Source organism: Molothrus ater, chromosome 4 (assembly GCF_012460135.2).
Source record: "Molothrus ater isolate BHLD 08-10-18 breed brown headed cowbird chromosome 4, BPBGC_Mater_1.1, whole genome shotgun sequence".
In the NCBI taxonomy this organism is placed as follows: Eukaryota; Metazoa; Chordata; class Aves; order Passeriformes; family Icteridae; genus Molothrus; species Molothrus ater.
Window position 1 is genome coordinate 19,186,945 of NC_050481.2, and position 17,831 is coordinate 19,204,775.

General features: G+C 41.7%; 1 protein-coding gene across 1 annotated transcript in view; it reads right to left on the reverse strand.

The window, feature by feature from the left end:
• Positions 1–14,893, reverse strand: part of FAM13A (family with sequence similarity 13 member A) — a 122,566-nt gene extending 107,673 nt beyond the window's left edge. Inside the window, exons 1-3 of the mRNA XM_036382321.2 lie at positions 14,813–14,893; positions 11,991–12,200; positions 3,090–3,270 (exon numbers count right to left, since the gene is read on the reverse strand). Coding sequence (XP_036238214.2) covers positions 3,090–3,270; positions 11,991–12,198 — 389 coding nt within the window. The 5' untranslated portion in view covers positions 12,199–12,200; positions 14,813–14,893. The remainder of the gene's footprint in view (positions 1–3,089; positions 3,271–11,990; positions 12,201–14,812) is intronic.
• Positions 14,894–17,831: the final 2,938 nt, after the last annotated feature.

Below are 17,831 nucleotides of genomic sequence, written 5' to 3' on the forward strand. Positions count from 1 at the left end.
AAATTGGGAGAAAACAGTGAACCAAATCTCAAATCTGGTTTTGAGCTGTTTGACCTTGCCCTTTACATGTTCTTGTGTCTTACATCACACTTCAATACAAGGAATGCAAATAGCCATTTATTTCCTTTCTATTCATTAGAAATACAGAAAGGACAAGATAATCTTTCTTAGAAAAACACCAATGCAGTTCGTCAAACAGCAAGTAAGGAAGCAGGGGAAGTACTGATAAGATAAAAGCAATAAGGGTTGAAGGTTTAGAAGATGGGATACATTACAGAGGATATGATGTAGAAAAACAGAATGAGATTAAGAGAATTAAAATGAAGTCTAAATATCTGGAAAGTGGCCAAGAAGCACGATTTATTCAACTGTTAAACAACTTCAGTTATGGAGTAGGAGATACTATGCTTAAGTAGCTAAATTGTCACTAAAAATACCTTGCCAAAAGAAGTCCTTCACTATCAGCAGATGGGCTTTATCTTCTCTGACACTGTGCCTTAACTACACAAACTGACATTAATTTTAGACATGAGAGTGAATTTCTGACAGAAAAATCTCAGTTCTCCCTGCTTCAGCAGTGTCATTGCTGACAAGCTGAGCCTTCTCTCCTTGCCGTGGAGAAACCCGCCATGCGCTGCTCGGAACAAACAACGCAAAGCGAGAGGAGCGATCTCTCAGCCTCCTGCCAATATTTCATTTCTGCAGCTTCTCCAGGGACTGCTTGCAGCCAGCAGAGAGAGACAGCCCTTGCCAAGCAGGCTTCAGGCAGCCTTACTCTGTAGCTCTGAAATGTGTTCTGAGGATCTCCTTCTGGATGCTTGGCTAACCAACAGGTTAAGCCCAATACCTAAAAACAGTGCTCCAAGTTCTTACCTCTCCCTATCAAATATTTGTTGGTACAGATAGTCACAGTTCCAGGAATAGAAGACTGCATCCATTACATAGGAGAAAAGGGTATTTGAACTGTTGCTCACAATCTTTGTGTCTGGACCACAAGAGTGAACTGCCCTGAAAAGATCAAGATCTGATAAAACACAGAGCTGAAACACAAGATGGTGAAACTTAGTTTAAATAAAAATCTAAATGCCTAATTCTAACCTATTTGGGTCTTTAAAATCTCATTAGCCATTTGGTAAGTGTGAAGCCTTGCTTTCAATGCCCCTTTTGCCACATGAGCATTTATTTCAAGGTATCACATCTGCCAGGCTGATTATGCTCACATCCAGACTCACAAGCGTTTGGTTTTTCACCTCCAGTGATCTCTGCCTTCCTCAGTCTTCTGCAATGGAATGAGGTGTTTCCATCTCTGTACCTTACAAAAACGCTTCTATCTTTCCCATGCTGTCTTAGGAGCAGAGACCAGTCGTGGCAACAACTGTAGAGCTTTTAACACATACAGTTTGGTTTAATATTAGGAATGCTAGTTGCAAATCTGAACTGCAATTCTCTGCATTCTACACCAAAAAATATGCAAAGCTAATTTCTAAACTCTCCTGAAAGAAATTATGAGTAAACGAAAAATTATTCTAATAGCCACTTGGGAGCTTGAGTCATAGTGATTTAGCCATTGAACTCAAATTCTTCTAATTACTTTGTTTGTTCTGAACTCTGCTAATACATTTAGACAGGAATTCCCAAACCACCCATATGAATGCAAGTTTAAAAAATTGTTTTGCTTTTCCTTGTCAGAAATTCGCAGTATTGTGCTTCCAGTAATTCTCATATTCATGCATCCCCATGCATTCTACTGTATTTTGAGCATTTTTTGTTTCAGAGAGGAAAACAATTATTGTTAAAATATACTTTATCTTTTTGGAGTAACACAGCAAATGCTTTAATCCTGAAATTCACCTTCATCATCCACCAGCAACATCTTAAGACAAGGCAGCCATGTAGTTACTTGGACTAGCTTTAGTTTAAGTGTCTCATTCCTCCATGTTCTCTCCCTAATCAATGGAAAAAGATATGCTCCTTTTAAACACAGCCAGCAACATCTAGCCTGGGTACAAGAAACTGTCTCAACATATTACAGAAACCTAATTTCTGTTTTCTCTCTTTAAAGAAATCTACGTCTTTCCAAGAGGAAGCTCAGGGGGATAGATTAAATTAATTGCTCCACAAGACTAAGTTTTAGTAGACAACTCAGTATTAGGGCAGAGCAATATTTTACAAAAATCAATACAAATGCAACATTGATACAAGGAACTCACTTGTCTCTTCTTGGTGATATCACACATCTTTCAAGAGTGATGACTGAACTAAACTGCTTAGGTGTCTCCCATGTCAAAGACCTTGGATGCCAGCCAGTGGGCTCATTGCAGAGGTGAAGGTGCTAATGCTGCACTGCATCACTGCAGTGACTCAACAGAAACCTTCTCACTCAAGAGTGTTCTTGCACCTGGAAATAACTCTTCTGTCTACTGCTGCAAGCTCCACCAACAGGTTAAACATGTCTTCAGCACAAGCTCCCAGGAACTGCGCCCAGCGAAAGAACCCAGTAAAGCTACTGACCCCAGTAAGGAGTTTTAAGAGACCAGTGGAATGCCACAAGCTCCAGAGCAGCTTCTAAATACACTAGAAGGACAGAGAGACCAGAACCATCAGCATCTGAGGGCAGACACCAGATCATAAGGCCAAACATGTATGCAGTATCCATCTCTAGAAATAGTATGCAGTATCCATCTCTAGAAATTATATAGCACCTGGGTGCTGCATTGGAGTCCTTTCCCACCAAGGATCCTTTGTCAAAGCCTTCTGCAGAGAAGAACTCATATTAACTGATCGCAAAGGAAGAAACCTGTATGAGCACACACCTCCTTGCACTGACACAGTCCGAAGGCCTTTCACTGTTACACTTCTGCTCTGCTACCAAAGCAGCAATACAAAACTGATAAACAGTTCAGCAAACAGCAAGAGGAAATGAGAGAGCAACTCCACTTCCATTTGGATCAAAAACAGTTTTAGCACTCAAGTTGAACACAGAGCCCCTGTCACTGCCTCCATCTGATCACCCTGACAAAGTAGATTTCTGACATCTACATTTCTGGCCACCTGCCAGCAAACAGGGCATAGTAAAAAGCCCAACTTACTGAAAGCAGTTTGGTCCAAATACAGTGGCAAGATTGCCAAGATTCATCCTGTTCTCTACGTGATGTTCAGCAACCTTTATCAGGAACTGGCACAGGTACTTCAGCAAGGAGTAATGAGCATCAGGCAGTTCTTTAAGGAGTTCTTTCAAGTAACTTTCCTTCTGCATGTCGTTTCTAGAGTCTAGGAAAAAGAAGAGAAGAAAAAACATATATATATGGTTTTCTTCATTGCTGCCAACTTAATTACATGGGTGAGCAAGCAGTGGAAGCTAAAATTCACTCCTGCTTCTGCTCAGAGACACACAACTCCTCAGTTTTCCTCAAGGAATGTGCATGTTTGTCCTGAGGCTCATCCTGGCCACCAAGGGCGCCATTTCACTCTTACCTTTATGCCATAACCTTTTCCCTGAACAGATTGAGCAGTTACTAACAGTCAGCTAAGAGCTTTAGAGCATGTTTATCCCCACCTGGCACAGCTAAATCTGCTTTAACTCCCCCTCTACCACACCTTCAGATTCAGGCTCTTTCTGGATGTTATCCCTACCTCCCAAGCCCTTCTCATACTATTAGTTTCCCTTCCCATGAAAACCTTCAAAAATAAGAAAGCAGGAATGGTAAAACAAAGGGTCTCCTGAAATGCACAATGTTATAACAGCACTACAATGCCTTCTGTGGGTGACAACTCTGCTACATATTCAGGAAGGAGTATTCCTCATGGGAAACAGACTGTTCTGGGCCCTGCCACACTCCAAAACAAGTCAAAATGTGGCCTCATGTTAGAAAGCAGCCTTGCTATACTGTACAATCTTCTAGAATTTAGGTATGGATAAAAGCTTTCCATATTGAACTGAGTCACATCCAAGTATTTAAGTAAAAATTGCATGAACTTCACAGATGCTGTGTTTATACAGACCCAGGTGGTAAACACAAGCTTGGCCTCACACACAGCTTCTGCTTAACTGTGTCCTGCTGCTGGAATTGAATTCACATGCAAAATTTTTTGCTCCCCTCCTCCATCCCAAAAACATCTTCCAAAGAGTGATTTGTACTACCCAAAATCTCGGATTTACATGTCAGTAGAAGCAAAGTTTTGAAAACAAGTCAGTATTGCTTTCTCTTTCACTAAAACAGGATGTGTAAGTCCTTGCAAATATTAATTTCCACTCTCCATGAAAGTGAAATGCTACTAAAACTTTCCCATATGCATGAAAACCCCAAGCAGTCTGCATCATCATTTTCAGACAGAAGACCTCATGCCCTGAAGGTTTTCCACACCCATCTAATTATAAGCAGTGTCCATTAGCATGAGGCCATCTGTGCATTTCTAGTACTGTTTCTCCTTATTTATCAGCCTTATGGGCTGCTGGTGCTGCTCTGCTCTATGCCCTGCTACCAGCATGCAGAGAAGACGCAGGAAAACATCCCATGGCTGGTGTTGCAAGAAAAAAAGAACATTTTACATTTGTTTCACATTTTTTAGAGAGAAAAAAAGGAGGGGAAAACAAAACTCTATGAACACCGTTTAATGTATGTATAAACATTTCAGAAGTCTTGTCTTTGTTTTTACCTTTCATTTCCCAGAAATATTCAGGGCTGGGCTGAACAATGTTTCAGGAGTAGAGTGCTCTGAAAAGTGGTTTGTTGCAATATTATTTCTGTTTTACAATCAGACATTTTGTGTGGCTAATAAACAGGATTTATCCTGCAAATAAATGGCAAACAAATGAAGCTTTTTATGTACTTATTTGCCACTTCATACAGCTTAAACTCAAGGGAGTTCATCTGCTTCCAGGCTTAGGATTCCTGCCTTTCCTGACATGCCTAATACTGTACATGGCAAGAAAGTCTTTTTATGTTTTATATGCACAGTGAATTCACTTTTATATGTCTGCTTTTGTACCACAGACTTAGTATGAATTCTTTCATCACAGCAGACCAAATGCCAGTCAAATTACAGGACCAAACATTTTAACCAACTGATTAACTACAGCCTTTTCTTCTACAGATAAGAAATTAGCTCCTTAAGAAAAGTCAAATATCAAATATGCATGAAGCAGATGAGAAAAAAAAGATCTTATTTGCTTGCTTATCACAACCTTTTTTACACTTACAGAGAGGAAAAAACCATCATGACTTTGCTGCTACCAATCAGCTTGGCAACAGCAAGAAATCTGATCTATTATTGCAGCAAAATTTCAGGAAGCTTCTGAAGGCTGTATTAAATGGAGTAACAGCAAGGAATTTCAGTGCATTTGTATTTGCACTTATCAAAGTGGACTGTACAGTCTCTGACTTGATTACTAATAATCTTTTATGAATCTTAAAAGAAAACTAAACACAAATAACTTCCATGTAGCCAAAACATATTCCTAACATACTTTTCTTTAGATAACAAAGCAACTAGCACAGTGTTTTCTACTACAAATTGCTTGCAGTTCTGATAAGGAAAGCCAAAGCCATCTCCCAGAAAAAACGTACCTCTTCCATCACCATCACCCTGTCATCTAATTAGGGAATGCCCTTGATAACTAATTGCCTCTCTGAGTCTCCCACTGGGACTTTAGACTGATGGGTACTTTTTCATTTACTGGAGGAATTTCCATCCCTTCCAAACTAGGAAGATGCTAATAATCATCACAAAACATTCCGAGCACAGGTTTGCACTCTAACAACAAACAAAGCTATTGGGCCTGTGGCCTTAGTAGTATTTTCTGGGCAGGATGTCCCTTTTCATCAACCATGATGTTTTTGGGGTATGAATTAACATCAAAAATGTTGTTGCTGGGCACAGCCAACCTTTGTTCATTTCTGTACTTTCAAGAAAAGACACAGATACCATATCACAAGATGATGAGAAAATACCCTAATTGAAGGATGTAGAGACACTGAGTAACACGAGGCAGCAAACCCCATTTACTGAGCCATCAAGTTCCTTCTCTTTGTGCAACCTAAGAAAGGAAATAGGGCTTCGCTCTCGGTCTTCCTTCTCCAGTAAAAAGACAAGGCAAGAAATCAAGTTATTCTTCCAAAAGAATCCAAAAATCAGAATTAATGTTGATTCTTCTGCTGACGACATTTCATAGATTTCAGCTTTATTTTTAAAAATTGCTTTAATAATTCATGGTGAATCTAGAACAGTGACATGCATACACAGTATTCCATGCACTTTGTACGGTTTTCAGGACAAGTCTACTACTGCTATCAATTAATGTATTTCTTCAAATATTACAGCTTTTCAACTTACTAGAGAGCAAAAACAGTCTTGAGTCGTAACAACAACCCATTCTTTGGAGCATTCCTCCTCCTTTTCAGTTTGTTCCAAAGTCAGTCACTAAGGTTTACTCAACTGATAGTGACTATCAGAAAAACATCAGAGCACCAGAGTGGCTTATGCTACTCATGATTTTCAAGCACAGCATATCCAGTTATTTTGCCTAGGGAAAAAGGAGGAAAATAAGAATGAAGGCTAAGAGGAAGGTGCTCTCAAGGGCAGACAAACTCATTCAATTTTTTATTTTGGGAGCCTTCCAAAAGCCATGTGCAATAGACAGAATCTCAGCCAAGGCTTGCAAGAGAAGCCTAGCTAGATGTGCAGTCAGCAAGGGCTTGAAACCAAGAATGAAAGAGTGGATTGGGCTGAGGAAGGGAAGAAAACCAGCAGCCTCAGGCCATGTCTAGGCTCAGCAGTCTGAGGACACAAAACACAGAGAGGATCAAGGAAGCCAGCAAGGGCAGCTGGTACCTCAAAGCTGAACTAGGGACTCATTACTGAGGAATGAGTCAAGGAGACAAGTGAAAAGGACAGGCAGTATCTCCAAAAATGTTAATTAACTAGAAACAGGAGTCTCAACAGTGTAGGAGGTACAGACACATTTGTGAGGGTGTTTTCAGTCTCATTTCATTTCAGCATACACCCACAGCTCACAACAAGAGGGAGATATTTTCCAATAGCTCATGCTATTTCTGAACATATTGAGCATCTCTGACATACTAGATACACAATTTAATTCCCCAATTCATCTCTGTTCATGTTACTCCTTCATGCTGCCTGAACTTTACGAAATATATGGAATTCATGCAAACAAGTGTGCATAATTGTTTTGCTCAAGTCTCAAATGGTCTGACCTCAAACAACTCCAGTCTGGAAGCACTGAAGCCACATTACCACAGTGCCCTAGCCAATTATCTGTGCTGTGAGGTGAGGAAGAAAGGCAACTGCTCAGTGTCATGCTACCACTGCATAGCTTCCAGCTGCCTTGCATGCTAGCAGAGTGGAGGGTAGACAGAAAAGCTTGCATCTGTCAGCAGTTCTCAATGTGTCCTGGGAAGCTGATCTTTGGCTGCACAGAGGCACTGCAGCACCATGGCACCCACTGGGCTGAGAGAAGAATTAAAGCATTTCTTTCCATCTCCGCAATCTATGGGAAGTGGGACTCCAGTCCAATCTGCTTCAGACACCATCCTTCAGACAGGATCCTGCACCAGAGGGGAAAAAAATCATGCCTTGCTGCCTGCAGGAGCAGAACTGCTCTAAGCCCTGCTCGTAAGAAGGCTGTCATCACAATCCAGCTTGAAACACCTCACTCTCTATCATTACAGCACTTTGCAGCACTGTATTTATCCTTCATTCCAACATCCTGGAGGAACAGCACACTTCTTTTGCAACTCTGGTGAGTATCATCTGCATAAAAATCCAGTTCCAAGAGTTTTTACTGCATAACGAATGTCACCATCATATGGAAAACAGAAGTTATTTCTCTGGCTTGGAAACAGCTCTGATAACACTAAAATGACCATAAAAGCCAAAGGAAAAGGTTAAAATCATGTCACAAGGGCCTGGAGAATCACAGATATCTAATGAATCAGATTTCATGCACTGCTGCAGTTGCCATGGTGTTGGAAACAATGCCCACTTTTAAAAGTTTCAAAGGTTTATTAAACCTTAACAAAAGACAACAAATGACTGAATAAGGAAAAATTACAGTAAGCTGTAAGGAAAGTAAGGAAAAATTACAATAAGCTCCCATGTGCTTACCTACAAAACAGCTGCTTCACCTTTTATACTCCTGGGGTTGCAAAAGGTAACCTTAGCCCCTCCCAAAGTATACAAATCAAATCTTCTTCACTGTCCACTGGTGGAGATTGCTTTCTTGCAGCTTGATTGGGGTCAGGTGTTGTCATACCAAGGGGCACAGGTACCCAACCCTCCTTCCACATGTCCCAACTACCAGTGGCAACAACACAAAGGGGAGGGGAAAGGCAATTACGTGGAGAACAGAGGACATCCAAACAACAAATCACAACAACATCAATAAAACTTCTCATAACATACACATAATATTCATTCCTTAACTGTGAGAGCCAACCATCTTATGACACATCTGTAACAATGGTAAAAAGGTCAGCACTCACAATTCATTTTCACAGTCATTGTTCAGATTGAAATTTGACCTCTAAAATCCCCCAACACAAGCTGTATTTTTGGTTCTGCTTGTTCATGTAACTCAAACAGCTGCTGGCTACTAAGTGTTCTGTAAACTGACCTGTTGATCCAGAAGGGAACTGCTCCTTCCCTTCCACTGCCTCCCATCCCTCTCCCTGAAACAGGCAAGGGTGTTCACAGGCACCAGACAAAACCATGCCAGTCATCACAGGCAGTGAGCAAAAGGAGGTATGCGAAACAGAACTCACATCTTGCTGCTGCCCACCGAAAAAATATAAATTCTATAGGATGAACAATGTCAAGAGGCCAGAGTGATGAAATAGCATTAAACTTAATTAGACTGAGTAAGAAAGGAAGACGGAGTCTGTATTTCACTGTACCTCCACTGGAGGAGGAAATGAAACAACAAGAAGAAAGAATGTACAGTACAGTAGCACTTTGCCTTGATGAAAGCAAGTGACCTGTGAAAGGGGTAAGAGCTGGGCGTACAGCTCCTAGCATGTACAGGTGTCTTAAGAGTCAGTGATCACGATACAGAAGATAAGGAATGAAAAGCCAGAGGGAATAAACAAGCTCAGGCAGGGATTGCTGTATGGGAGCTGCTAATTTCTGGCTGAGGTTTCTCAAAGTACAGTCCATTTCACACAGTTCTGCTCTGAAGTGAAGCCTCAGCCACAGAAGTGATTGTGATGGACATTCTTCACCCCAGAACTGCCCATTAGGAGCAGCCTTTATTTGTCAGGCACTGTGAGGAGACCGGCAGACACCAAGGTCACTATCAGTGTGTCCCTGGCCTGTGCTTGCAACACACATCTCCAGCCCTTCCCATCTCCCACTGCCACTGTCCTTCTCCAAGGACACTGAGAGAATGCCAGGACACACCACAATACACTACATGATGTTTTATGGAACTGCATAGTCTTGGCATTACGCTGAATATTAATTTAAACAGAAGTACTGTAGGATTTGAGGGCAGCATGCAGAGCTCTGTTTCACACAACACTGCACAGGCTGCAAAAAGCAATGCCAAACCAGCTGCATGGACTTCCTGGGCACTAACAGGACAGCTTCTCTCTTTCATAATAGGGCAGATTATTTCTCTTTGATTTGGCAACTAATTTGATAGCTGAAACTGAAACAGATTACAGCTGCAGGTAAAATTTGTAATTTTCAGTTCAGCTATTTTTAACTAGAGGAATCACTCTCTAACCATTTTCATAGTAAGTAAAGTAACTATGTGTTCTTCTTAGGCCAAGATCTCAGCTGGCTTAAAAAATGCTGATAACAATCCCTAAAAATGCACCAAAAGAAATACAATATAATCCTAAAAAAACATTTCCCATGCAAAACTTCAACAGGAGGGAATACAGAGGTTGTGACAGAGCTTGTATTTGCCTTCACTGTAGACATGTTGCAAAGTGGCTCCAGATTCAGAGTTATTTTTTAATAACCTGTTGACTCAGAAACAGTTTGACCTACTCTCTTCACAGTTTACAAAACGAACACCCAGGCCTGCACTGTCCTGGTACCATTTTGCAAGCAATACCCTTGCACATACTTTGATAAGTGAACAGATAAGTTCTGCAATCCCGCACAGCTGGTTGATCATTTAACTGCAAGCAAATGCCCACCTACTACTTAAGCGTATCTGAACACGATGAAAATCATCAGTGCCTTTCATAACTACTCATTTAGGCTATATTTTCTGGGGTGTGAAAAACCCTTCAAGTTTTCTCCAGACTTTACAAAAGCCTTCCCCCTTGCCACAACAGAAAAATGCCACTTGACAAGTAAGACTTTTTATTCCTAATCAAAATTTTAATGACACTAAACTTGATCTTATTGTGAAATACAGGCAAACTTAGCTATGAAGACACGTCACAGTTGGATGGATTTTTGCAGATCTGGGTTCATAGGTTACACCAGTAACTTTATTTGGAAACAAGAAAGTTTGGTGAGTAAATCTGCTAAGTAATGATATCCATCTCATTTCCCTAGAAAGTACTGGGGGGATTTTGCCCTTCCTGTAGGAGACAGAACAAATTAACCCTTCCACAAACACCACAAACAGCCCACAAAAGACATCAGCAGTTCCTGGTACAATACACCAATATGACCTTTGTGGGGGCAGAGATATGGACTAGCAAAGGCGTGACTTATTTATTTATTATTAATTTACACTTAAGCTGTGATTTATGAGAAAGAACATAAATACAGCTCATGAGTCAGACCTAGTGAAATCTAAAAGTCCCCAAGGAAAGCACAGCAATGACCAGAAAAAAAAAGGGACTTTCTAAAACAACAGCACCTTCCTACACAACACTTCCTGAACCCTATCCTTGTGCCCCAGATAACTTTACTAAATAGGAAAGGTATTTTACAGTCCACATACAGCCTACAGCTGAAATGTCTGCACTCAAGGTAAAGCATAAAGCTCTTCTCCATTGCACCATCAACACTTTCTACAGCCCACAAAACAAAAGGAAGAAAGAAAACACATGGCACTATTCTCACTCCCCTTGGAAATGGCTAAACCTCCTCTTCATGGAAGGCAAGAAAAGTGGAAGTGAGACCTCAAGACAAGCGTGTGAGAAATTTGCACCATCTTCCACCAGGGATGCATGTCAGAGAGCATGTTCCTCCTCTGCATTCTCCAGTAACTTTACCCACTCACCTTGCAGCTTCTTAGGAAAACATAAAGAAGTGTTGACTGCTTGCAGCAAGAGAGATGAACTGTCAGTGACCCACATGGTCAGGGAGCAGGGCCAACCACCACTTATTCCACCTACCACCACCAGAGATTGTCAGATGATACAGATGAATTAGATTGAAACTTGCATAACTCTCTTTCAAATGATTTCTCAACTTCCCACAGCAGAAGTGGTGGTCTTTCCTATGGCTGATCCACCACTTGAAGGTGGATGAGGGGGTGTGAATAAAAGAAAAAAAGAAATCTTCCAGGTTGTGTGCTATGACTGGAAATAGAACATAAGGTCTGCTGTTACTTGCAAACTGGTTCTTTTTTTTGATGGACAATCACATTACTTAGTGAAAAGCAGAAGCTTTGGCACTGTATGCTTTTAGCCCAATCTGACAAGCAGATGAAGTTCTCACTTCTCAGTGTCCATTACAGTGAAACTGCCAGAAACCACCCTAGCAAACAGAAGTAAATCTATGTCCTAAAGAGACTGCAATTATTTTCCACAAGCATACCCGAAAAAAACAGCTGATCATTTCACTTTTTATTCAGCAGATATAACTGAATTAGAAAATCATAAATAGTCTAGACTTTACCAAATACACAAGAAACATTTTTCTGCCTCTTGTAACAGAACTGCACATCTGGGAGCAGATAAGAGCTGAAGCCAAAGGAAATGAGGAACAAAGTAAGTAAACTAAGAAACTGGATATCCAGAAAGAAAGCACATTGAAGGATGAAGACTTTACCTCTCACTTACCCTGGTAAAGCTGAATGAACCTGGGATGTAAGGCAGACGTGATAATTCCATCTGGCAACTCTCTCAAGAACAGCTTCAGCAGACTGGCTGCTGAGTACACATCACCATCTTTAACGAGTTCCACCTCCTCCCCACGCTCGTACTGCAGACGCAGCTGCTCCACCATCTTCATGCTGCCATTCACTCTGAAGAGACCTTCCTGTGTCATACCTGTAATTATATCAAGATTGAGCTGAACCACCACATCCCCATGACATGATGAAACAGATATTCTAGTTTGAATAACACACATCTAGAATACAAACGAAGGGCAATTAATACACCACAGTATAAAAAAAATTATAACTCTGTCCCCAGAAATCCCCTCTAGTCAGGTAGTTAGATTATGATAAATAACAAATACTAATGACAATATACTCTTTTGAGAACCCACAATACTGCAGTGCCACTGAGTTGTCTCACACCATGAGAAATCAACTGAGACAGACATTTTCCATTGGTATATTTCAACAGAAAAGGACCCTACAAAACCCTTCAGTTGTTTCATTTTTGCAAGTTTCGTTTTCTGCCATACTCACACATTAGGATTACTTCCAGCTTCATGTTCCAGGGTAACAGGTGCTCACCTGTGACCATCATGAGGCAAAAACATCTCACTATGTGCTGAGTGCAGCAGTAACTCCATAGTGAGTTCTGCAATTTTATGGTAGTAGGAAATCTCAATAAGCAAATAATGTATCATGGACTGCACAAAGCCCAAAGGATTTCACAATGAAAAAGAAATGGTATCAATCACTACAGGCCAGACACCGCAGTAAAGGAGTTGTACAAAAAACGAGGCTTCAACAGAGGAAGCCAGACTAATCATACTAAATTAAACAGCACTTTCTGGGCATTTGTTAAGATTCAAAACCTTTTGAGAAGATCCTAAAACTGACGTCTGTAATTATTTCTTCTCTAGAACACTTACACTGCAAAAATTCTGCCTTTCTAATACTGTGTCTATAGACCTGTTTGTTCTTCCTCAGAAACATAACACTGAGAGGATTGAATATGTATTGTTTTCAACAGTTCAGACTAGACATCAAGGAACTGCAATCTGACAGAATGTTTTCAGTCCAGGAAATCAATTCTGAGGCAACAAGAGTTTGTAGAGAAAAATAATCTCTTTTATTGGACTAGAAGACAAACTGCTCTAGAGGAGTTTAAGAGGAAAAAATAGACAAGCACTCAAAACATTTTAGTTGACTAATATGAGATACTACTGTCAGAGTTTGTATTCCTGCATTCACAACAAAATGCATTCCCATGTGACATGCTGTGCTGCCATCTCGAGGGCAGAAAATACCTCATCTCAATAAAGATTTTTGGTTTTGCAGCACTAGGTGAGCAAAGGCCACAGCCCCCACACAGATCAAACTTCCTTCCCCCTCTCTCACTCATTTATGGAAATAAAGAGAGGCTAGAACATCCTGAAAACAGTAATTAGAAACTACTAAATACAGCACAGGGAAATTTGGCTTCATCTAAAAGTTTGGAAATAGGCAGCTTAATGCAAACTTAGTTTAAGGATGTAGCTGCCCAACAGTCAGCTCAGCCTGGATGTCTGGGCCTTTGTTAAAAATGCCTTCACAGTTAACTTTGCCATTAATTCACAAAACAAACCTAACACAGACACAGGACACCCATTTCAACAACTTTCCATATGAGAGGGTATCTTTGAGATCTTGCTTGCATTTTGGAGAAAAAGAATGGCCTTTATCTTTATTGGGGCCAGATAATCAACTTGGCATTCAGAAGCCCAGCTAATCTTCCTTCAGAGTAGAAAACTTGGCTTGTTTAGTCCATATTTGGGACACAGTCGTGTGGGATTCCAATCTTTTTATGGAACGCAGAGCACAGTCCACAACTTGCAGTCAAGAGTGTCTGTCAGTTTCTGGTTTTGATTAAACCCTAAATGATGGAAAGCTTTTTCCATTTTCTCTCTTCCAGTGTCCTAGCAGGCCACTTTTATGCAGGTTGAAGTGCATCAGGGAAGAAGCTGCTGTGTAAAGGTAGGATCATGTTTTAAATTTGCACTGTACCTTAATCCAAGCTAATTTTCAAACCATGTTTGCATCTATGAGCTTCTGAGGATCTACCAAGATACAGCATAAAATCTAAGCCTCTACAGCTGGATTATCATTACTGAGTAGCTAAAAGGAAACCTTAGGGCAAGACCAGATGCAGCTCCTTAGAAGATGCCATTACCACCACAAAACCTTTTCCATTGATGACCAAATGCCATATATCTGTGCACCAGTGGTGCTCTAGGTTTCTGCAAGGAGACATATTTCAACAACAGGAACTGAAGTCCCACTAAATGAATGCAAAGAGAAGCTAAGAACTGAACAGCTACTTCCTTGAGGGGATTAATAACAACTGGAATTCATCTGTAAGAACTGGTATTCCTTTCCAGTAATATTCTCCGATGGGATGTGTGTCTATGTGTATGCGTGCCTGTGTCTATCTCTATACAGAAAAAGTGTTAAAGACAAATGTTTTGCAACTGGAAGATGACACAAACCTTCACAAATGGAATACATTCCATTTATAAACTGAACAGCTTGTTCATGAGTGTGCTGCTACCTAACGCTGTAGTTCACCCTTATAAACATGCTAAAAAGTAAGTTCAGCATCAAGGCAGAAATTAAAAAAGCAGAAAACCACATACAGTAGCATTCTTTGCCTGTGGTTCATGCCACAAAAAAAACCACATTCTTTCCTTTGACGAGTCCTACATAAAGAGTGCTGCTAAGGAGATGTGACTCCACTGATCTTACCATGCTGGGTGAGGTACTCCACTATATTCCACACAACTATTGGGATTCCATTTTTGCTCAGGCCCTGCTGCTGGAGCTCCAGAAGACTCACACCAAACACCTTTGGACAGGTTGTTTCCCTCTGCTTGTTCAGGGGAGACACAGCTATCTTTTTCATGTCCTCCTTCAATCTCACAGCCGATTTGCTTTGCTTAAAGGAGCAGAGAGAAGAAAAATGGGCATTAGTCACATTTGCTGCAGAAGGTTGTGTGGGCACAACACACATCCATCAAAATTGGCTTTTATGCTCCAGCATAAGGGTTTGGCCCCACTTTGTTTTAATCCACAGGAAAAAACCTCTGTGAAGTAGGAAAGTAAAAATGAACAGAGAAAACACTAAAAGAGGAACAAGAATGTAGGCGGTCTGTAGGTAAGGGAGAAAGACTTTTGCAGACAAGATCGTTACTAGAATAACAAGGAACTGGGAGTAAGCAAGCAAGAGACTGCTGCTGTCAACTCATGAAACTCACATGGGTTACAAAAGTAACTGGACAAACACAAACAATCCCAATACACCACCAGTATCTCAGCTTGGCTCCAGGATGCCTGTCAGGGCAGTACCCTGGAGAAGGTTTACTACACTCTTCTTCCAAATATTGTTTCCTAGAGATTTATTCTGGCCACTCTCAGGTGAGATGGATCCTTATGAAAGATGTTCTGTTATGTTCAGTACCTGCTAAGTCTGAAATTTAATTACTGAGGTTTTAAGGTTAGAAAGGGACTATGTAATCTAATCACACATAACAAGGGGGGTGGAAAACCCACTGCACAATAAACCCTTAATCCCATAGGTTCTTCTAGAGGCACAACATTCTCACAAGTTTTCAGTTGCAGTGACAGAGAAACCATGGGAAGATAGTTATTAAAACCCAGGGGAATAAAACAATACATGATTAATTTATAGGACTGATAATAGGCAGAAATCTTAATCAGCCTACAGGATTGCACATTTGGGAAGACAGTTCAAGGCAGAGCAGCAGCATCACCCACCATGATGGCAATCACACAGCAGGAACTGGGAGCCACTGATACCACAGAGTTCAATCTCTTTAGGAAGCCGACCACTGGCATGGTGCTTTAAAATAAACTTATTCCTACTGTGTTTCATTAACAAACTGGTAGTAGAAACTGTACACATGGAGAATATGGTACAGTAACATAAAAAAGTGCTCAGATTCTTGCCCAGGTCTTGACACTTCACTGTGTTAAGACAGATTTTATCACAGCTTACATATTTTATTTTATACAGGCCTTTAAAATCTCTTCACTTGAGACCCAATATTTTTACTGTAGTCTGTAAGCAGCATGAACATCTGCTATGTTGCTATTAAGCATGACTGTCCTTTCAGATATAAAATGATTTGGCAGTTCACTCACTTGGCTGTGCTTTTGCCATTAAACAGTTATTTGAGGCATATGTGTGCTCCATAGTCCCAGGTCCTACACAACACTCGTGTGATATTTACAAAAGATGTTGCTTATATAAACATCACAAGTATGTTTTACTATTTTTGAAACAGAACCGCAATATTGCATTATTGTGACCACTTCATAAATATTTAAAAGGAATAGTAGACGCACCAGTGTTTGAACTAAAATTTGACTAACATTAAAATACAACATCTTGTTTAAAAAGACATGTTCCCGTTCAGGATTAAATGAATAATAAACAATATTTATTCCAGGCAGAGACATGACAAGGTAAAAATCACAGAGACTAGGTTAAATTCAGAGGACAGCAAAAATCCTTTGAGCAGTTTCTGAGCAGCTGTGATGCTTAGGGAGCTTTTCCAATTAAGGCCTTCAATTAGCTTCACAATCTTGCTCAGTTACAGGTTTCCAGCCTGTTTCAACATTTGAAAACCTGAGTCACTAAATTGGATTTACTTGGGGAAACTCACTATTTAAATCCACATGACAACCGACAGACATTTGCCATGTCCACAGAAACAAGAGGAAATTTTTGAGCTTGCTTCAGGATCTGAAGAGGCTGCTCTAACTAAGAACAAAAAATTATGTGGTTATCCAAAATACACATCTAACCAAAATCAAAACATAGCCATCCCCTCAAAACAGTTCTGAAACAAAGAGTTCAGTGTTATGTTGCCTTATAGATCGAAGATCTGACTTTACCCACGGAAAACACGTCCAAGTACTAATGCCACTGTTGCTGATTTCCGAGACTGGGAAAGCAACTTAATCATCCCTGCACGATGCCGCCAAAAAGTTCCGCCCAGACACTTGGAAAAAAGCTATTTATACGCCACGGGGACGCACTTTTACAGCAGCTCATCCAACAACTTTAACGCAGGGAACGCGGCAGCGCAGTTGTTCTCTGGGTTTAAAAAAAGAAGAAGAAAAAAAAAAAAAAGAGGGAAGGGAGGAGGGGAAACTAAAAGAAAAGCGCCTGGCTGGAATCGTCTTTTACGAATCTTTGCGTTTCCCAAACAACCGGCAGCTGCCGAGCGGGGAGAAGCAGAAAGAAAGAGAAAGAAGAAGAGAGGAGGAGAGAACAGATGGAGAGCGCTCGGGACGAGGAGAAGGCGCCGGGCCCGGCCCGGCCTCCCTTGCCCCGGCCCCGCGAGGGACCCCGGCGAGGGCGGGAGGAGGAGGAGGAGGAGGAGGAGGCTGATGCAGCCGCCATGCAGCCGCTGCCGTGCCCGTGCCGCCGCCAGCCCCTACTCACGCGTACGGCCAGCGCCCCGGCCCCCATGCCGGCTGCCGCTCCGCCCCGGCCGCCCGCCCTCAGTGCTCTCGGTGCTCTCGGCGGGCGCCTGCCGGCGGGAGCCTCGGCCCCGAGGTGCCGCCCGCCGGCCCGGCCCGCCCCGCGGGCCGGGGGGAGAGCAGCCGGGCCCCCGCCTCCCGCCGGAGCGGCCGAGAGGGCTCGACGGGGGCGAGTCCGCCTCCCGGAGCTTCCCCTGGTCGTGGCGGTCGCAACGCGGGCCCCGCGGCTGCAGCGGGCGGCCCTCGGGCATCACCG